The 22,525-nt window shown below is 40.2% G+C and overlaps 1 protein-coding gene across 10 annotated transcripts in view; it reads left to right on the forward strand.

Moving 5' to 3' along the window:
• Positions 1 to 22,525, forward strand: part of FMN1 (formin 1) — a 501,299-nt gene that overhangs the window by 378,081 nt on the left and 100,693 nt on the right. For all 10 annotated transcript variants that reach the window (XR_011568786.1, XR_011568785.1, XR_011568787.1 and 7 more), the window contains one exon: positions 14,687 to 14,779. Coding sequence is in view for 7 of the 10 variants with exons in the window: in XM_070797220.1 (XP_070653321.1) it covers positions 14,687 to 14,779 (93 nt within the window). In the remaining 3 variants the exon portion in view is untranslated. The remainder of the gene's footprint in view (positions 1 to 14,686; positions 14,780 to 22,525) is intronic.

Here is a 22,525-nt window from a genome sequence, read left to right on the forward strand (position 1 = left end):
CCAGGAAATTGGAGGGTTGCCTTCCTGTGAAGTGTCTGCTCTGCACTAGGTCCAAACTTTGTGAAAATTGAGCTCCGTCTTCATTATTCACAGGCCACACTCACTCACAATCGCAAGCACTGTGAGATCAGTGAGGCTCTACTGAAGCTATGGGGATGCCCCAGAGGCCAGACTTCTCCAATTCACTTATATTCTCTTCCTACCCATAAAGGTCTGTATCCATCTCTCCTTCTGAGAGAGATCCAAACTCCTCTTCCTCTGTTACAAAAGACAGAATCCCATTTCCCTGAAGCCAGAATGTTCCTGAGGCCTCATCTGGAGATCCTGAGATGTTTGGCTCCAAGAATGTATCAGAGACTTGTTTCTAATTATTACTGTCCCCTTTCCAAGAATTCTGAATCTAGCTTTTGAGATGTTTTTTAAAAAACGTATATCTCATATCTGAATAAAAGAATAGTAATGAAAACGACATGGTATCCAGTCTACGTGTGTTTTCCCTAGCCCTTGCCTCTATCTGTCTAGGTTTATTATACATATAGAGATGTATTTTTGTGTGGTTGTATATGTATATACTAGAGACAGATTCGGAGAAGGCAATGGCACCCCACTGCAGTACTCTTGCCTGGAAAATCCCATGGATAGAGGAGCCTGGTAGGCTGCAGTCTATGGGGTCGGGAAGAGTTAGACACGACTGAGCGACTTCACTTTCTCTTTTCACTTTCATGCATTGGAGAAGGAAGTGGCAACCCACTCCGTGTTCTTGCCTGGAGAATTCTAGGGATGAGGGAGCCTGGTGAGCTGCCGTCTATGGGGTCACACAGAGTCCGACACGACTGAAGCAACTTAGCAGCAGTAGCAGCAGCAGAGACAGATTCATCTATTTCTGCTTTATTGACTACGCCAAAGCCTTTGACTGTGTGGATCACAATAAACTGTGGAAAATTCTGAAAGAGATGGGAATACCAGACCACCTGATCTGCGTCTTGAGAAATTTGTATGCAGGTCAGGAAGCAACAGTTAGAACTGGACATGGAACAACAAACTGGTTCCAAATAGGAAAAGGAGTTCGTCAAGGCTGTATATTGTCACCCTGTTTATTTAACTTATATGCAGAGTACATCATGAGAAACGCTGGACTGGAAGAAACACAAGTTGGAATCAAGATTGCCGGGAGAAATATCAATAGCCTCAGATATGCAGATGACACCACCCTTATGACAGAAAGTGAAGAGGAACTCAAAAGCCTCTTGATGAAAGTGAAAGTGGAGAGTGAAAAAGTTGGCTTAAAGCTCAACATTCAGAAAATGAAGATCATGGCATCTGGCCCCATCACTTCATGGGAAATAGATGGGGAAACAGTGGAAACAGTGTCAGACTTTATTTTTCTGGGCTCCAAAATCACTGCAGATGCTGACTGCAGCTATGAAATTAAAAGACGCTTACTCCTTGGAAGGAAAGTTATGACCAACCTAGATAGCATATTCAAAAGCAGAGACATTACTTTGCCAACAAAGGTTCGTCTAGTCAAGGCTATGGTTTTTCCTGTGGTCATGTATGGATGTGAGAGTTGGACTGTGAAGAAGGCTGAGTGCCGAAGAATTGCTGCTTTTGAACTGTGGTGTTGGAGAAGACTCTTGAAACTCCCTTGGACTGCAAGGAGATCCACCCAGTCCATTCTGAAGGAGATAAGCCCTGGGATTTCTTTGGAAGGAATGATGCTAAAGCTGAAACTCCAGTGCTTTGGCCACCTCATGCAGAGTTGACTCATTGGAAAAGACTCTGATGCTGGGAGGGATTGGGGGCAAGAGGAGAAGGGGACGACAGAGCATGAGATGGCTGGATGGCATCACTGACTTGATGGACGTGAGTCTGAGTGAACTCTGGGAGTTGGTGATGGACACGGAGGCCTGGTGTGCTGTGATTCATGGGGTTGCAAAGAGTCGGACACGATTGAGCGACTGATCTGATCTGAGAGACAGATTCTATCAGAGCACTAATAACTATACTGCATGCATATAAGTGTATTCATTTTGTAGTTTACTTGGTCATTTATTCATTTATTTAGCAACTACTCTTTGAGTGTCTTGTTTAGATTAGACATTATTTCAGGTGCCAGGGAGATAACAAAGTACAGTGCTCCTGCCTAATGGAGAAGACAACCAAATAATCGGGAAAATCATAGTTACAAAGGGGAAGTACACCATGCTGTGAGATTGTGTAAGGAGAAGACCTCATTCATATAGAGTGGAGAGTCAAAAAGAAACCCCAGTGATGTGCCCTTAGAGCCAAGATGAAAATGATGACTAACCACTAACCAGGCCCTGGTTACCCAGAGGATAGAGGAGAGTGTGTACATAGGCATGCATGATAGGTTGCTTCAGTCATGTCTGACTCTTTGTAGCCCCCCAAAAATCCCCTCTCCATGGTACTTCCAGGCAAGAATACTGGCGTGGGTTGCCATGCCCTCCTCAAGGGATCTTCCTGTCCCAGGGACCAAATCCGCATCTTTATTGGCAGGTGGGTTCATTATCACTAGCACCACCTGGGGAACCTGGAGGAAAGATCACTGGCTAAAAGAACACCCTGGGGATGGGAAGGAACTGATGGAGTTTGAGGAACTGAGAGAGGGCCACTGTGGCTGGAGCACAGAGTGTGGTGTGGGGACAGAGTGAGGCTGGGGAGGGGCAAGAGTCAGCTTATGCAGGGCCTGGCAGTGGCCAGTCTCTAAGAGCTGGTGGGTTTAAGCAGGGGGTTGGCATAATCAGATGTGTATTTTATGAAGATCACTGTGACTCCAATGTGAAGGACAAATCCAGAGGAAGCAAGGGTATGGGAGAAACAGCCAAGAGGGTGTCTCAGCAGTCTGGTCAGAGTGATGGACTGCAGAGCGCCTGTGGGGATGGAGCTATGGGATAGACATGTGCATGCAGGAGTTAGAGTCCCACAGATGGGACTGAAATGTTTATGCAGACATTGTCTAGCAAGAGACCACCACATGAGAGAAGAAATGTTCAAAAATTTGAGCATTTAATGGCTGAGTATAGAAAGATGAGGCTGCAAAGGAGACAGAGCAATTGAGGTAGGAAGAAAGTCAGGGATGCTGGACCCAGAGCCAAGGGACAAATTATTTCAAGATGGGCGCATGGGTGACAGAGTGGAATCCTGCTGGGTGGTGAAAGTTTTTTTAAGACAGTGACAATAGGGAGGATTCACTGGTAACTTGAGGGTATTCTTTCCCTTGTCATAATTGGGGTGAAGTAAATTTCAGTGGGTCTGGGACTAAGTGGTAAATGAGAAACAGAAAAAGTGAGTACGGGCAAATTTTAAAGATGGTTTGGCTGTGAAAGAAATCAGACTATTTATAACATAGTGATTTGTTGTTTACTAAACACATAAATATTAGGAAAGTCAACTTGTTTAAAGAATTTGTGGGCCTGTTATTGTTTCATTGTTCCTGGAAATGAGAAGAATAAAGCCATGTACAGTATGTATTCTAACTAGGCTTAGGACTGTTTGAATATTTTAAGTGGATAAAGAATAGTTTGAATAGCATTTTACTGCTCAGTATACAAAATGCTTTTTCATGTACATCTCATTTAGTTCTCAAGAATTTTATATATCAGAAACCAAGAATCAGCGAGGTATTAAATAACTTTCCAAGCCAATAAAGAGTGAGGAAAACTAAGAATAAGTGAATATATCTTTAGATTAAGAGTAGTTCAAAGAGAAAAAAATTTTAATATATTAATTATCTATATGTGTGTATATATATTACAGATATATAGACAGTGGTCTACCACAATGAAAAAATATGCCAAAGCTCTTGTTTTAATATGTTAAAAGTTAACAAAATTATTTCAGTCCCTTGCTTGTATTTCTCTTAAATATAACTATTTGTTTAGTAAGTCTTGTATTTTTATAACATTTATTGGTATTTCTGAAGACTAATATGTTTGATTTCTCAAATACATGTATATTCCAAACTCATTTTCCACTTCACATCAATGGTTGAATAAATATTATTATAACAGTTATAATGAAGATATAACTGGACCTGAGATTTGAAAAATGATTCTATCTTGTAAAAGAAGCACAGATTGGATATTCTTTACTTACATGCTCATTATAGTTCCAGTTTAAGGCTCAGAATTCTAATTAACTTTTCTTTAATAGGTTTATTGAGATACATATAGATGCCATCTAATTCACCCTCTTAAGGTGTACAACTCAGTGATTTTTGTTATATTTGCAGAGTTGTGCAACCATCAACACACTCAATTTTAGAAAATTGTCCTTACCCAAAAAGGAGCCTCATGTCTTTTAACCATCATCCCAGTAATCTTTCTATCCCTCCTTCTCCCAGTCCTGGGCAACCCCATACTCTGCTTTTTATCTTATTTGTTGTTCCATGAGTCACCAGTGAAGCCATAAATACTCCCATTTCCAGCATCAGAATCCAAGAACATGAAATAGGCACTTTCTGTTTGCAGCTTTTGTTGTTTATTTTTAACTTGTTTACTTTAAACTTTCAACTTTAAAGTGTAAGTTGATACTTTCCTTTATGTAGCCTTCTTTAAAAAATGAACATGCAGAAAGTAGCCACAAAATAGCATTCTCATTTGTGCCAAACCTTTAACAAGCAAATTTTTTAAATTACTGACATTTTGCTGATTTTATGTATGATTTGCCTCCCCCATAGAAGTCCTTGATTTGAATTAGCTCAGTGTTTTTTATATCTTTTTTAATGCATTGGATGTAATATAATCCCCCAGCCATTCAGTTCAAGGCCAATACCATGAAAAGGTATTGTATAGGTTCATCACGCTAAGACTGCTATTTTGATTTCTGAATTTGTTTTTAAATTTATCTTAATAAAAGTATGTTTGGGGCTAGATAACTTAAAGCTCTGTGTGTGTATATGTTGCTTGATGTGACGGGCACTGGGAAGAGCACTGTATACTGTCCTGCTGTTACTAAAGAGAAGCCTTGAAGTGCAGTATGTTGCTGTTCAGTAGTTCAGTGCTGTCTGACTCTTTGTGACCCCGTGGACTGCAGAACGCCAGGCTTCCCTCTCCTTCACCATATCCCAAAGCTTGCTCAGCGCATGTCCATCGAGTCAGTGATGCCATTCAACCATCCCGTTTTCTGTTGTCCCCTTCTGCTTTCGATCTTTCTCAGCATCAGGGTCTTTTCTAATGAGTCGTTTCTTCACATTAGATGGTCAAAGTATTGGAGCTTCAGTTTCAGCATCAGTCCTTCCAATGAATATTCAAGATTGATTTTCTTTAGGATTGACTGGTTTGATCTCCTTGCAGCATTAAAGTAAATAACCCATATGTTTACATGCAGTTCAGATTATGAGAAGCAAGTTACTGTGTTCCATTCCCATTAAGAAATTTTTGTTGGGGATCCATTCACTACAATGTCAAAGACTAAAAGATTTTAGTCTTTTTTGTTTTTTCCCACTGATGTATCCCTAGTATTGAATACAGTTTGTGGCAGACAGTGGGCATACAGTGACTATTTGGTGAATTGATGTATTTATTGAATGAATTTCTTTAGAATAAACTCCTTAACCCAGCAGTCTATGCTCTTTATAATCTAACTCTGACTTGTATCTCTCACATAAACCCCACTGGTGTAATATAAGCATTTGTTTTAGTCTCTTAGTTCTTTTTTAAAATCACTTTCTTTTTATCGAGCTATAGTTGATATACAAAGTTGATATACAACATTCACAATGTTTAAAAGTTATATTCCATCTCTAATTGTTATAAAATATTGATTATACCCCCTATGTTGTACTATATGTATATCCTGTAGCTTATTTTTTTAAACATAGTAGTTTCTACATCTGGAGAAGGCAATGGCACCCCACTCCAGTACTCTTGCCTGGAAAATCCCATGGACGGAAGAGCCTGGTAGGCTGCAGTCCATGGGGTCGCTAGGAGTCGGACACAACTGAGCGACTTCCCTTTCGCTTTTCACTTTCATGCATTGCAGAAGGAAATGGCAACCCACTCCAATGTTCTTGCCTGGAGAACCCCAGGGATGGGGGAGCCTGGTGGGCTGCCGTCTCTGGGGTCGCACAGAGTCAGACACGACTGAAGCAACTTAGCAGCAGCAGCAGTTTCTACATCTTAATCCACTACTCCTATATTGCCAGCCCTTGTGTCCCTCTCCACACTGGTAACCACTGATTTTTTCTCCATATCTGTGAGTCTGTTTCTTTTTTGTTATATTCAATAAATTGTTTTATATTTTTAGATTCCACGTGTAAATGATATCATACAGTATTTCTCTTTCTCCATCTAACTTATTTCCCTTGGCATAACCCTCGCCAAGTCCATCCGTATTGTTGCAGATGGCAGGATTTCAAACTTTTAGTGTTTTTACGGCCGTGTAGTATACCACTGTGATATATACTACATCTTCATTCATCTGTTGATGGACACGTAGGGTGCTTCCGTATCTTGGCAATTATAAATAATGCTGCTTTGAACATTGGGGTGCATGTATCTTTTGGAATTAGTGTTTGGGTTTGTTTGGGTTTTTTTGGATAAATGCCCAGGGGTGGATTGCTGGGTCATATGGTAGTTTATTTTGAGATTTTTGAGGAGCCTCTATACTGTTGTCCATAGTGGCAGCACTGATTTACATTCTCACCAACAATATGAGGGTTCCCTTTTTCCCACATCATCACCAACGTTTATAATCTGTGATCTCTTTGATAATAGCTATTCTGCCAAGTGTGAGGAGGATGTCTCATTGTGGATTTAATTGCATTTTCTCTGATGATTAACAGTATTGAGCATCTTTTCATATGCCTGTTGGCCATCTGTATTTCTTTTTGAAAAAGTGTCTGTTCAGGTCTTCAGCCCATTTTAAAAATTGAGTTGTTTGGGTTTTGATGTTGTTGTATGAGTTGTTTATATATGTATCTATAGATAGATAGATAGATAGATAGATTAACTCTCTATCAGTCATATCATTTGCAAATATTTTCTCCCATGTATTAGGTTGTCCTTTTGTTTTGTTGATGCTTTCCTTTGCTGTGCAAAAGCTTTTAAGTTTAATTAGGTCCCATTTGTTTATTTTTGTTTTTAATGCCTTTGCTTTAAGCAGACAGATCCAAAAATAATATAGTTACAATTTATGTCAAGAAATGTTCCGCCTATGTTTTCTTTTAGGGGTTTTATGGTTTCCAGTCTTATATTTAGGTCTTTAATCCATTTTGAGTTTATTTTTGTATATGGTGTTAGAGAATATTCAAATTTATTTCTTTACATGTAGCTGTCTTGTTTTCCCAGCACTACTTTTTGAAAACAGTGTCCTTTCTCCATTGTATATTCTTACCTCCTTTGTCTTAGATTAACTGACAGTAAGTTCACGGGCTTATTTCTGAGCTGTCTGTTCTGTTCCATTGATCTATGTATCTGTTTATGTGACAGCACAGTAATATTTTGATTACTGAAGCTCTGTAGTATAGTTAGACAGCATGATTCCTGCAGCTTTTTGTTCTTCTCTCAAGATTATTTGGCTATTTGGAGTCTATTTTTGTTTCTATACACATTTTTAAATTATTTGTTCTAGTTCTGTGAAAAATGCCCTTGGTATTTTGATAAGGACTGCATTGAATTTTTATATTGCCTTGGGTAGTGTGATCATTTTTAACATCATTCATTCTTCCAGTCCATGAACAGTCTATCTTCCCATCTGTTTGTGTTGTCTTCAATTTCTTTTTTCAATGTTTTATAGTTTATCCCAGTATAGTTCTTTTACCTCCTTAGTTAAGTTTATTCTTAAATATTTTATTTTTTCCAATGTGATTATAAATGCAGTTGTTTCCTTAAATTTCTCTTTCTGAGAGTTCATTGTTAGTGTTTAGAAATTCATTAGATGTCTGTATAAGACATTTTTTGATGTATTGTTGAATTCAGTTTGCTGTTTTTTATTGAGGATTTTTTCATCTATATTCATCAGTGGTTTTGACCTGTAATTTGCATGTGTGTTATGTCTTTGTCTGATTTTGATATCAGAATGATGCTGGCCTCATAGAATGAGTTCAGAAGCATTCCTTTTTCTTCATTTCTTTTTTTTTTTAATAGTTAGACAAGGATAGGTGTTAGCTCTTCTCTAAATGTTTGGGAGAATTCGTCTGTGAAGCTGTCTGGTCTGGGACTTTCATTTGTCAGGAATTACTTTTTATTACTGATTTACTTTCATTACTGGTAATTGGCCTGTTCATATTTTCTGTCTTCCTGGTTCAGTCTTGGGAGATTATACATTTATAGAAATTTGTCCATTTTTTCTCAGTTGTCCACTTTATTGGCATATGTTAGTTTTTCATACTCTCTCAGTTTTTGTGTTGCTTTAGCAATTCTCTGAGTTAGTTCTTTAAGCATGGAGCTCAGAGAAAGGCTAAGGATCTTATAAAACTGAAGAACAAGTAAAACTGGCCCAGATCCAAGAAGAGGTTGAGTAGGAATTAGGTAGAGAGGGGAAAAAGAGGGAATCCCAGATTTAAAAAGCAAAGCCTAGATGCATCCTTCTTTTTCTCTGAAACTGTATTCTGACTTCATTACAAAGACCATAGGTCCTTCACTCATACAGAAAAAAATTTGTAGCCTGTTTTCCTTAGGAATGCCTGTGTACATTTGATCTGTTAAAATGATTAAACATGTATCAGATTTTGATGAATTATGTGTCAGCCTTGCCTCTGTGTCCTTCTAACCTACCCATGCTTTTTAAGCGACTCAATAAGCTTTCTTCCTTGTTCTTAAAGGTTTAAAAAACAAAAAAACAGACAACCACTTAGAAACTTAACAGTCTAATATTTGAAATCTCAAAACATTCAAAGCTATATCTTTCCTTCCTCTAAAATATTTGACAACCAACCTATTTTTTAAGGTTTTTTTTAATCGAGGTATATTTGATGTACAATAGTATATAAGCTTTGAGTATACAGCATAGTGATCCACAATTTTTAAATATTATACTTCATTTATAGTTATTATAAAGTATTGGCTATACTTTATATTTTAAATGCTTCATAAGTACTTAACCTTTAGTTAGTATCTCAATTTAGTATCAATAATTTTATTATATAAGATATACATATATATTCAACCTTGGGAGATTATACATTTCTAAAAATGTGTCCATTTTTTTCTTGGCTGCCCATTTTATTGGCATATATTAATAGTTTTTCATACTGTCTCTGTTCTTTGTATTGCTTTAGCAATTCTCTGAGGTAGTTCTTTGAGCATGGAGCTCAGAGAAAGGATAGGATAGGATATTATCAAGTATTTTAGAGAATGCTTTCAATATTTCATCTCTCACAATGATCTATTAGTAACTAACTTCAGGAATTAATATATTCTTTAATTCATCAAACTTAATAGAAGAAGGAGAGAGAGAGAAAGAATCCTGGGTGACTTTGGCTTCTAATGTTGGAACTCCCGGCACAGCCCTATGTGAGGCAGCCTTGGTGGTCCAGCAACATTGTGTAAGTGTCTCCTGGTTGGACAATGAATGGCACTGGGGCTTTGTCAGGGACCTGTCTCCTTTATGCACTGCCAGTCTCCAGTGTCAGTGTTAATTAGTCTTCAGGTCTCCTGTTTGTCTGCTCGAATGCATCCTGGATAAGCCAAATTAATAAGTGGGAGCCGGCCAGCTGCCTGGCCATCGAATATGGCACTGCACTCAGACAGAGGGCAGCCCTGTGCTTTGATCGTGTGGAAAAGTTTAATGCTAACAGGCCACGTGGGAGGCTGTGCCCGTTGGGGTGCAAACAGGACCTCGGGACCCAGCAGGGAAGCTGCTGTCCTTTGGACTGGTTTCAGTGTTTCTCATTTCAAACCCATGAGGCTCGGAGGCCCCAGACACTTACTTCACATTTTGCTTCATCTTTCCCCCGGGAGTTGCTTCCTTGAATTCTCATAGTGGGTGGTAGATCATCAGCAAGGGAACAAAAATCATTATCTCTTTGTTCCAAACAGGAGATTTGCACTGAGGTGTATTTTCATAAATAGAGTGTGTAGAATTTGTAGTTCATAATCTCCAGCCATGACTCTCTTGCTGTTCTGCATATGACATGTTTCCCAACCAATTTTACAAAGTTATAAAAGTGACAGATAATATATTGGATGCCACTTGATAGTGCCAGGCATTCTGCAAACCACTTTACATGCATTGGCTCATTTAATTCATGTATCTTGCCTGTAGGGCTTCCCTGATAGCTCAGTGGGTAAAGAATCTGCCTGTAATGCAGGAGACCCTGGTTCGATTCCTGGGTCGGGAAGATCTGCTGGAAATGGAATAGGCTACTCACTCCAGTATTCTTGGGCTTCTCTTGTGGCTTAGCTGGTAAAGAATCTGCCTGCAGTGCGGGATACTTGGGTTTGATCCCTGGATTAGGAAGATCCCCTGGAGAAGGGAAAGACTATTGTGCCTGTGAGTAAGGGGGTCCCCGTTTTGCAAATGAGAAAAGCCACAACCCACATGCATTCAGGTACGTGTGGATCCAAGCACCAGCCTTTTACCACACCACTACCTGGCCAATCTGGGGAGTTTGATGGACACCATGGGCTCTGTCATCTAGCACAAAGGGAGAACCACAGTGATCAACCCTTTTAATTCAGACAGAGACAGAGGTTTTGTTTGTGTAATTGAGAAAAGAAGCTCTACATTGGGCTTTGCTTTGCCTAGGAAGAAATAACCTTGAAGAAATTACTGTCCTGGCTTCAGTTATGTCCTTTTACCAAAATACAGGCCTGCCTCACTGTATATTATTTGTATTCATGTAACATAGTTCTCTATAAATGAAACTGTTGGAATATGAATGCAATAGAAGACCATTTAATTTGAAACCCTCTCCCAATTTATATTGTGAGAATAAATATGGCTTCAGAATCATAGTTTGGTATCATCAGAAAAGTTTATGTGGTCATAAAAGTTCATTGGAAAATGTCAATTCTTGAAAGTAGAACTCTTCCAAAGTGTGTCTGATCAGTCTCCTGCATCTTAGTCTGCTGTCACAACTATTCAATCAGGAGAACAATCTTTGCTACTTTCCTGTGCCTTCCAGCATGAAGTGGTAGATGTTTCAGATCAGATCAGTTGCTCAGTCGTGTCTGACTCTTTGCGACCCCATGAATCGCAGCACGCCAGGCCTTCTTGTCCATCACCAACTCCCGGAGTTCACTCACACTCACGTCCATTGAGTCAGTGATGCCATCCAGCCATCTCATCCTCTGTCGTCCCCTTCTCCTCCTGCCCCCAATCCCTCCCAGCATCAGAGTCTTTTCCAATGAGTCAACTCTTCGTATCAGGTGGCCAAAGTACTGGAGTTTCACCTTTAGCATCATTGCTTCCAAAGAAATCCCAGGGCTGATCTCCTTCAGAATGAACTGGTTGGATCTCCTTGCAGTCTAAGGGACTCTCAAGAGTCTTCTCCAACACCACAGTTCAAAAGCATCAATTCTTCGGCGCTCAGCCTTCTTCACAGTCCAACTCTCACACTAAGCACTTTCACATCAGCTTGGGACAGTCACAGTGTTTCACTGGGACCTGTTGATGTACCTAGGGAGGAAAGTGAAAGTGTTAGTCGCATCTGACTCTGCGACTCCATGGACTGTAGCCTGCCAGTCTCCTCTGTCCATGGGATTCTCCAGGCAAGAATACTGGAATGGGTAGCCATTCACTGTTCTAAGGGGATATTCATGACCCAGTGATTGAACCCGGGTCTCCCGCATTGCAGGCAGAGTCTTTACCATCTGAGTCACCAGGGAAGCCCCAGGAAGGAAGGAAAAAGTAGAGACAAGGAGATCATATTACGTCCCTAGAGAGCTCACTCAGTCAGGGTCAAAATTGCTAAATTTTTTTTTCCACTTTCCTACACATAAGAATCTTGATGCTTTGGCCAGATGCATGGAGGTCTCTGGACAAGTTTGGGGATGAGTAAATGAAACCTGCATGGTGATTTTGCAGGGATTAATATAAATAGACAAATATAATATAAGGTAAAACATAAATGCTCTCTGGAAGATAGATGTTCAAAAGATTCAAAAACTTTGGATTGGAAGGGTTTTATGGTAGTGGTGGCATCTCAGAAAAACTTTATTAGGATGAATAGGATTTTATCAAATGCACTAGAAAGTATGTAGGGAGTGAGAGCAGGGTGGACAAAGAACTGCATGAGTGGAGGCATGGAGCTGGCAATACTGGTTGATATAGTTTGGAAACGTGTAATTTTGGTCTCATTAGTCAAATATATGGGAAAATATAAAGCTGAAAAAGGAAAAGGCCTTAAATTTCAGCCTGGAAGTTTGAATTCATTTGAATGAGCAACAAGAATCCATTAGTTTCATCTTTTTTTTTGTCCCTTTGCCTTTTTATTTTCAATGGATGATCTTGCATTTTAATCCATAGAGACCACGAAAAACTTAAGTTTCAAAGTTAAGTTTTGATCTTCTCTCCCTTAAAACAAAAAAGAATAGAATAAAAACAATACATTCACCTCTTCCAGCTCTATATACACTATCCCTCTTCCCTCTCTGATAGCTCTAACCCAAAGTCATTATTTTGATAATAGAATAGTGATGGGAGGGGAGGTACTTATCATTTTGGTCACAGTAAAAATATAAAAAGGAATGCATGTACTGATAAAGCTTTTAGGAGTTACATGACTAGGTAACCTATGAGACATACAAAAACAGAGGAGAAAAGGACAACTCTCCTTTTTCTTGCGCTAATAACTGGCTGGATACTGATGTAGAGGACCCACTTGGGATAAAATATAATGACATACTTCCCTGGTAGCTCAGTTGGTAAAGAATCTGCCTGCAATGCAGGAAACCCAGGTTCGACCCCTGGGTCAGGAACATCCCCTGGAGAAGGAAATGGCAACCCACTCTAGTATTCTTGCCTGGAAAATCCTATGGAACCTGGTGGGCGATAGTCCATGGGGTCACAAGAGTTGGACACAACTGAGCGACTAAACCACCACCACAAATTTTGGACATGTTGATGTAACATACATTTGAGAAACACTGGTAGAGTATTAGGTTCATAGGAGAGAACTAGCAAAGAGGTAAAGGAAAATCATACAACAGTAGAAAATTATTAAGTAGGTATTGTGGAGAGGACAGACATACTGACAAATAAAGGTAAAAGTGTAGGAGTTGGGGGAGGAATGTTTTGAAATAATGATGGACTGGTTTTAAGGTATTTGTTCCAGATAAGATGGATCATTTAAAAAAAAATAAATGAACCTTTGCATCCCAGCAGACAAAGTTTTCCTAGATAGCACTAGAGTGATTATCAGAATACTTCATCATAGATATTCAAAATAAACTCTATTAAAAACGTTTGAAAAATAACTATGTCAATGGGAAGAGCCTGCATTTAGGCCCTCATGTCCTGTGATCAGCCTCATGATCCCAGGAGGGAATCCCTGGAGGTGATTCTGAGGTTGCAGCTGATGCTGAACTTGACAGAATTCCCTGCCATCATGCTTTCATCTGCAGTACAATCTGATAGTCTCCCAGAGTCATCTAGGATTTCAGCAATCTAGGTGGCAATATTGTAAGAGAAAATGTCAAGTAACTAATTTCGAAGGACCTCTTTTGCCTTTTCTGTTCAGGGCTGTTGTGCTTCTGGATTACTTCACATGTTCATAGTAAACATTCTGGGATGCTGGTTTTGGAAACACCAAGTTCTTGAATACAGATTTCCCGACATAAAGGCATCCTTTCTAACCGTACTCTTCCAAAATACCTTCCTTTGTGCTTCTGTAAATTCCTCCAAGAGTATACCTTTCTCTGTTTTTTTGAACCATTTATGGTGATGTGTTTATGGTGAATATCTGGTGCTTTAATATATTCTCTTGAACAATGGCACGCCAGTAATGGCCGTGACCGACAGACAAAAGTGATCATGACTCAGCTCTAGCTTGGGAGAAATGAAGCCTTTTCTTCTACCCAATGCATTTCTGCCACTGTACAAACATATCAAAACTTAGGGAAATGCCCCTTGTCTGGGTTAACTGCCTTTTGTGACAGATTTGTTACAGGTAATTGTAGTTTCCATGTCACCAAATGAAAACTATCTGATCTGAGGGCTCTTGATTACCAAAAAACAACATATGGTAAATTCTGGATATCCTGTCTGTAGTAAATCATATTTAAAATGATTTCACATGATTTAGTAAAATATTAATGCGAAGGGTAGGTGAACAAAAGTGAAGAGAGGTTTGATCCTCCCCAACCTGGCTTCTCATGCTGTGTGGTGGTTCAAGACCTCGGAATTTTTGCAACATCTATTTTAAGCTTTTGGACTATGAATCTGAAGAGGATCTGGGCTCTTAATTTGCTAGGACTAGTCCTTACATTGCTTTTGCCTCTCTTTTCGAGAGACCAAAAAGCAGAGTTTTTCACCTGTGCAAAGTCGGAAGTTTTGCTGCGTTTCTTTAAAAAAATTAAAAAACGTTGAAGGTGATGCATTTCCCTGTTCCTGAAGAAAGGTATAGAATGAGTAATTATTTTTGTTTTTTGGTTTTGCTTCTTGCCCTGTAATTTGGATAAATAGTGATGGGTAAGGATTCCACACTTAATGCAGAGCACAGAGCATGGGTTCAGCAGATCTGTGTTCTTGAGGAAGTCTGACTGCCGCCTTCTCTTCACAGCAAGTGAGAAGCAGATGGCAGTCGTGTGTAAGGAGTCTCCAAAGGAGTATCTGCAGCCGTTCAAGGACAGCCTTGAAGAGTTCTTCCAGAAAGGTAGGAGATGTGGCATTCTGAAACGTCCTCCTGTCCCCCGTCTTCTCTGAGCCCCACCACTCTGCACATCCTGCCTGAGCCCCGGCAGCACCAAGGATCCCATAGACCATCTTCCCATGGTGGATCTGTGCGCAGTGTAGATGAAGTTGTCCTGTAACCTTTATATCACCTTTCAAATGTGCTGTAATAGTTTAAATCCTTTAACATTACTCCTGTCTCTATAAACTTCGCGAGGGAAAGCTTTCTCTTTGTCTGTTGATGGTTCCCCCGAGGATTCTCCATACCTGTGAACTGACAAGTGACGGCCATGCAAGGCTTATGCAGTCGTGTAGGCGGGTGGTGATTATCTTTCTGGTTTTATGAGCGTAGCAACTTGGAAACTGGTATTGTATTTTCCATTCCTTTTCAGAAAGGAAAATTGGGGCCAGGTGAATGTCACATATCCAATCACTTGGCACCCATCGGCCCTCAGGGGTTAGCAGATGGAAGTGATATACATGAGACCCAGTACTGACTTAAAAATCGTACCGAATTATGTTCCTTCCTCCATGGTTTTGGCAGGACTGGGGAACTTTTGTTGAGCCCTGCTAGTGAGTATGAAAGTTTAATGCCTTTTGGATATTTCCTATTCTGGTTTCTCAAATCCAACTTATGATGTGAAACAAAAATAAGTGTGGGGTGCAATTTTCAGTTGTAAAAGAAATAACTCATGGGGAATGTAATGTACAGGATGGTGACTGTAGTTAATAATACTGTACTGTGTATTTGAAAGTTGCTAAGAGAGTAGATCTTAAAGCGTTCTCATCGCACACACAAAATTTGTAGCTCTACATGGACTGATGTTAACTAGACTTACTGTGATGATCATTTCACTATTTATGTGTGTGTGTGTATGTGTGTGTGTAATCATTATGTTGTACACCTGAAGCTAATGTTTTACATCAATTATATCTAAATAAACAAAAAAAAAGTGTGCGGTAGTAAGAGGGGGCTTTTGTCTTTGCTCAAAAGCCAGGGGAAATGCATGTAGGAACCTTTAGTGGTTTATTAGCATGCTATTTCTATTTATTAATAAGGCCACATGATACCAAACTATCAACAAAAGACCTTTAAGCAGAGTAAATCCATCAAGTATGGCCAAACCACCTTGGGAACTGGCAGGGAAATTCTCAGTCCATGAGTCAGAGAAACTTCATTCCAACTGGCCCCTTGGTACAGAGTTCATTGCTCCCTCCTCCTGGATGAGGTCTCATTTGTGTTGAAGCAGAAGTCAGAGTTCTCTCTTGGCCACAGCTGAACCTCAAATATGTTGGGAGTCCTGGCACCAGGCCACGGTATCATTTTGAGGACAGTAATACCAACATTTATGAGTTATATGGCTAAAATTAGATTTTATATGTGATTTATAAAGTAGATGCATTGCTTTTTTTTAATTTATTTTTTTAATTGAAGTATAATTGCTTTACAGAATTTTGTTTTCTGTCAAACCTCAACATGAATCAGACATAGGTATACATATATCCTCTCCCTTTTGAACCTCCCTCTCATCTCCTGCCCCATCTCAGTCCTCTAGATTGATACAGAGCCCATGCTTGAATTTCCTGAGCCATACAGCAAATTCCGGTTGGCTATCTATTTTACATATGGCCATGTAAGTTTCCATGTTACTCTTTCCATACATCTCACCCTCTCCTCCCCTCTCGCCATGTCCATAAGACTATTCTCTATGTCTGTTTTTCCACTGTTGCCCTGTAAATAAATTCTTTAGTACCATTTTTCTAGATTCTGTATATATGTGTTAGAATACAATATTTATCTTTCTCTTTCTGACTCACTTCACTCTGTATAATAGGTTTTCAAATGTGTTCCTTTTTATGGCTCAGTAGTATTCCATTGTGTATATGTACCACCACTTCTTTATCCATTCATCTGTTGATGGACATCTAGGTTGCTTCCATGCTCTAGCTATGGTAAATAGTGCTGCAATGAACAATGGGACACATGTGTCTCTTTCAATTTTGGTTTCCTCGGGGTATATGCCTAGGAGTGGGATTGCTGGGTCATATGGTGGCTTTATTCCTAGTTTTTTAAGGAATCTCTACCATCTTCCATAGTGGGTGTATCCATTTGCATTCCCCACCAACAGTGCAAGAGCATTCCCTTTTCTTCACACCCTGTCCAGCTTTTATTGTTTGTAGACTTTTTCATGATGGCTATTCTGACCTGTGTAAGGTCATATCTAATTGTGGTTTTGATTTGCATTTCTCTAATAATGAGTGATGTTGAGCATCTTTTCATGTGTTTGTTAGCCATCTGTATGTCTTCTTTGGAGAAATGTCTGTTTAGGTCTTTTTTCCCACTTTTTGATTGGGTTGTTTGTTTTTCTGGCATTGAGTTATATGAGCTGCTTGTATATTTTGGAAATTAATCCTTTGTTAGTTGTTTCATTTGCTATGATACATTGCTTTATGTTTATTTCATGTATAGCCTAAATGGCCTAAAGAAGAGCACGCAATATTTCCTTTTGCTGACCTCAAATTAATAATTTCTACTTTTGACATATGTATAGGAAACTTGAAATGAGGTCATGTGTGCTTAAATTTCATTCCTTTTTCCCCCATTTCTGGATTTTTTTAAATTCTTTTATTGAAGTCTAGATGATTTACAGTATTGTGTTAGTTTCAGGTGGAATGTATGTATGTATGTGTGTGTGTATATATATATATATAAATATTTATATTCTTTTTCAGATTCTTTTCCCTTATAGTCTAATATAAAAGATTCAGTAAGGTTTCCTGTGCTATGTAGTAGGTCCTTATTATCTATTTTGTATATAGTAGACATGGAAGAGCCTGGTACGCTGCAGTCCATGGGGTCACTGAGAATCGGACACAACTGAGTGACTTCACTTTCACTTTTCACTTTCATGCATTGGAGAAAGAAATGGCAACCCGCTCCAGTGTTCTTGCCTGGAGAATCCCAGGGATGGGGGAGCCTGGTGGGCTGCCATCTGTGGGGTCGCACAGACTCGGAGACGACTGAAGCAACTTAGCAGCAGCAGCAGAGTGTATATGTTAAGCCCAAACTACTAATTTATCCCTCTCTCTGCCCTTCCTTTTTCCTTTGGTAACCATAACTTTATTTTCTTTGTCTGTGAATCTCTTTCTGTTTTGGAAATATGTTCATTTGTATCATTTTTTTAGATTCCACATATAAGTGATAACATTTGATATTTGTCTTAACCTGTCTTATTTCACTTAGTATAATAATCTCCAAGTCCATCCATGTTGCTGCAGATGGGATTTTTCACTTTTTTATAGCTGAGTAATATTCCATGGTGTGTATATGGATGTGTATATATGTGTATATGTAAGCTTCCTGAGTAGCTCAGTTGGTAAAGAATCTGCCTGCAATGTGGGAGACCTGGGTGGTTGGGAAGATCCCCTGGAGGAGGGCATGGCAGGCAACCCACTCAAGTATTCTTGCCTGGAAAATCACTGAGGACAGAGGAGCCTGGCAGGCTACAGTCCATGGGGTCGCAAAGAGCTGGACATGACTGAGTGACTAAGCACAGTATACACACACACACACACACACACACACACTCACCACATCTTTATTCTTTTGTCTGTCAGTGGACATTAAGGTTGCTTCCATGTCTTGGCTGTCCATTTCTATTTTTAATTGCTGTTCTTTTATATCTAAAAAATTCTGCAGTGAGGATGCCTGGATATTATCAGTCTGTATGCTATAATGGCCTTATGATGTTTTCAAATTAGCTAGCATTTAAACAGAGAAGGCAATGGCACCCCACTCCAGTACTCTTGCCTGGCAAATCCCATCAACGGAGGAGCCTGGTAGGCTGCAGTCCATGGGGTCACTAAGAGTCGGACACGACTGAGCGACTTCACTTTGACTTTTCACTCTCATGCACTGGAGAAGGAAATGGCAACCTGCTCCAGTGTTCTTGCCTGGAGAATCCCAGGAATGGGGGAGCCTGGAGGGCTGCCGTCTGTGGGGTCGCACAGAGTTGGACACGACTGAAGCAACTTAGCAGCAGCAGCAGCAGCAGCATTTTAAAACACTTACATTGTGAATTTTATTCCTTTTGTTGGAAAAATATAAATATGAATAGATTTAGAACATTGAAAATCTTCTTCAGTGCCTTGGAAAGGATTTGCAAATCACTCTTGGGAATTCTGTCCTAATTTCTTCTCTACAAGGTTTCTTAAGAAACTATGATCTGTTCTGAGAGTAGGAATGGAGCTGAGGCAAACTGAACCTTGTGTCAAGAAAGCAAGGATGTGGCCAGAGTAAGCTGTCCTAAGAAAGCCCTAGAGCAGCGGTTCTCAACCCTGACTGCATACTAGGATTGCCTGGGGGAGATTTTTAAAATTTCAACACCCAAGCCAAATTCCAGACCTACTTCCAGGATCTCTGGGGGCGAGACCAGGCGTCAGCACTCTTTTTTTTTAACTCCCCACGTAATCCCAGTGTGCAGCCCAGGTTGAGAACCGCTGTTTTCAACCTTGGTTTACCTTTTAATGCGTCTTCAAAAGTATTTCTTCAGAGCCCACTATGTGTTAGGCATTGTGACAGAAGCTGACAACCCTAAGATGAACCATAGACCCCTTGTCCCTCTCCCAGGGATCAACTCACTGGGGAAAGGTCTATAATTGAATAAAGAAGTCACCTCTTCTTTATCCAGCAGAATGAAGGGCAGTTGGGAAGGACATAGGAATAACCTCAAATTATGGTTAAAACAAAGTCAGCCAAAATGAGACACGAAAAGAATTTGAAGGAAAATTACTATTCTAAAAAGAATTTTAAAATATAAAAATAAACCTTAAACATTCCCAATATCATGTGGTGAAATAGAGCCTCTGTTGAAATACCTGTTACTGTTGACTCATTACTTAACTGAGTTGGTCAAAAAAGCAGTCTAGATTTGTGTTGCCCAGGATGGTAGGCGCTGGCCACGTGCAGCTGCTGAGCAATTGAAATGTGGCTGATCCAAACTTAGATGTGCCATAGGAATCAATCATACATCAGATTTTGAAGACAGTCCCCCAAAATATTTCTTCTTTTTTATATTGGTTTCATGGTAAATAGCATTTTTTTCCTATGTTGGGTTAAACTAATAAAATATATTATTAATCTTAATTGACTTGTTTTTGTTTTAAAGCATGGATACTAGACCATTTAAAATTATGTCTGTGGCTTGCTTTGCACTCAGTTGGACAAGCTGTCTAGAAGCATGATCCCTTGGCCTTTCCCACCATATTCCTTCATTCTCTTCTCCACGTAATTGTTTTACCCTCTGAGCTTATTGAATCTGGGTTATTGGGACCCAGTATCACAAACTCGCCTCTCCCCACTCATTCTCTGGATCTGGCTGTTTGGCTCTCAGATGTGAGTGCTTAACTGAAGGAGGTGATAGCTTGCTGCTTCATCAGGCTGCCTGTCTGTGGTTCAGGGGGTGGGTCCTTGCTATATTGCAGTATATACGAATGAAATAGCTCTTGGCTACTGTAGAGTTCCACATAGCAGTCCCTTTCTTCTGGAGATGGTTCATTGATTCACAGAAAATGTGGGATTTCCTGTCTACTATAAATATGCATTATCCACCCTGGATAATCATGTTTTTATGGCAGTTATCACAAGTTTAGGTGTCATCTACTATGCTACTCAATATAAGTAGCAACATTATTCCAAGTGCTACTCAGTTCAGTCACTCAGTCGTGTCCAACTCTTTGCCGACCCATGGACAACAACACACCAGGCTTCCCTTTCCATCACCAACTCCCAGAGCTTACTCAAACTCATGTCCATTAAGTCAGTGATGCCAATCCAACAATCTCATCCTCTGTCATCCCCTTCTCCTGCCTTCAATCTTTCTCAGCATCAGGATATTTTCATTGAGTCAGTTCTTCACATCAGGTGGCCAAAGAAACAAAAATTGCTGCCAATTAAGCCAGGACTTGTCATAGATTCCAAGATGTACCCCAGTATCAAAGATGCTGAAATATGAAAATTCCATCAATTTTGAAATTGATGTAATATGGTACTATAGTTCAGTTAAGTCGCTCAGTCGTGTCCAACTCCTTGAAACCCCATGAACCGCAGCACACCAGGCCTCTCTGTCCATCACCAACTCCCACAATCTACCCGAACCCATGTCCATTGAGTCAGTGGTGGCATCCAACCATCTCATTCTCTGTCATCCCCTTCTCCTCCTGCCCTCAATCTTTCCCAGCATCAGGGTCCTTTGAAATGAATCAGCTCTTTGCATCAGGTGGTTAAAGTATTGGAGTTTCAGCTTCAACATCAGTCCCTCCAATGAACACCCAAGACTGATCTCCTTTAGGATGGACTGGTTGGATCTCCTTGCAGTCCAAGGGACTGTCAAGAGTCTTCTCCAGCACCACAGTTCAAAAGCATCAATTCTTCGGTGCTCAGCCTTCTTCACAGTCCAACTATCACATCCATATTACTACTGGAAAAACCATAGCCTTGATTATACAGACTTTTGTTGACAAAGTAATGTCTCTGCTTTTTAATATGCTATCTAGGTTGGTCGTAACTTTGCTTCCAAAGAGTAAGGGTCTTTTAATTTCATGGCTGCAGTCACCATCTGCAGTGATTTTGGAGCCCAGAAAAATAAAGTCTGACACTGTTTCCACTGTTTCCCCATCTATTTCCCACGAAGTAATGGGACCGGATGCCATGATCTTAGTTTTCTGAATGTTGAGCTTTAAGCCAACTTTTTCACTCTCCTCTTTCACTTTCATCAAGAGGCTCTTTAGTTCTTATTCACTTTCTGCCATAAGGGTGGTGTCATCTGCATATCTGAGGTTATTGATATTTCTCCCGGCAGTCTTGATTCCAGCTTGTGCTTCTTCTAGCCCAACGTTTCTCATGATGTACTCTGCATATAAGTTAAATAAGCAGGGTGACAATATACAGCCTTGATGTACTCCTTTTCCTATTTGGAACCAGTCTGTTGTTCCATGTCCAGTTCTAACTCTTGCTTCCTGACCTGCATACAGATTTCTCAAGAGGCAGGTCAGGTGGTCTGGTATTCCCATCTCTTGAAGAATTTCCCACAGTTTATTGTGATCCACACAGTCAAAGGCTTTGGCATAGTCAATAAAGCAGAAACAGATGTTTTTTTGGAACTCTCTTGCTTTTTCCATGATCCAGCGGATGTTGGCAATTTGATCTCTGGTTCCTCTGCCTTTTCTAAAACCAGCCTGAACATCTGGAAGTTCACGGTTCACATATTGCTGAAGCCTGGCTTGGAGAATTTTGAGCATGACTTTACTAGCGTGTTCACAGGACTTCTGTGGTGGTCCAGTGGTAAAGACTCCACTCTTCCAATGTAGGGGGCATGGGTTCAATCCCTGGGCAGGGAAGTTCTGCATGCTGCAGTGGTGCGGCCCAAACAAACAAATAAGACAGGGGTTGACAACCTTTATGTGCTTCCCTGGTGGCTCAGACGGTAAAGCATCTGCCTGCAGTGTGGGAGACCCGAGTTCGATCCCTAGGTTGGGAAGATGCCCTGCAGAAGGAAATGGCAACCCACTCCAGTACTCTTGCCTGGAAAATTCCATGGACTAAGGAGCCTGGTAAGCTACAGTCCATGGGGTTACAAAGAGTGGGACACGACTGAGCTACTTCACTTTCACTTTCACTTTTCTAGTGTGTGCTGCTGCTGCTGCTAAGTCACTTCAGTCGTGTCCGACT

The sequence above is a fragment of the Bos indicus genome, chromosome 10, assembly GCF_029378745.1.
Source record: "Bos indicus isolate NIAB-ARS_2022 breed Sahiwal x Tharparkar chromosome 10, NIAB-ARS_B.indTharparkar_mat_pri_1.0, whole genome shotgun sequence".
Taxonomy (NCBI): domain Eukaryota; kingdom Metazoa; phylum Chordata; class Mammalia; order Artiodactyla; family Bovidae; genus Bos; species Bos indicus.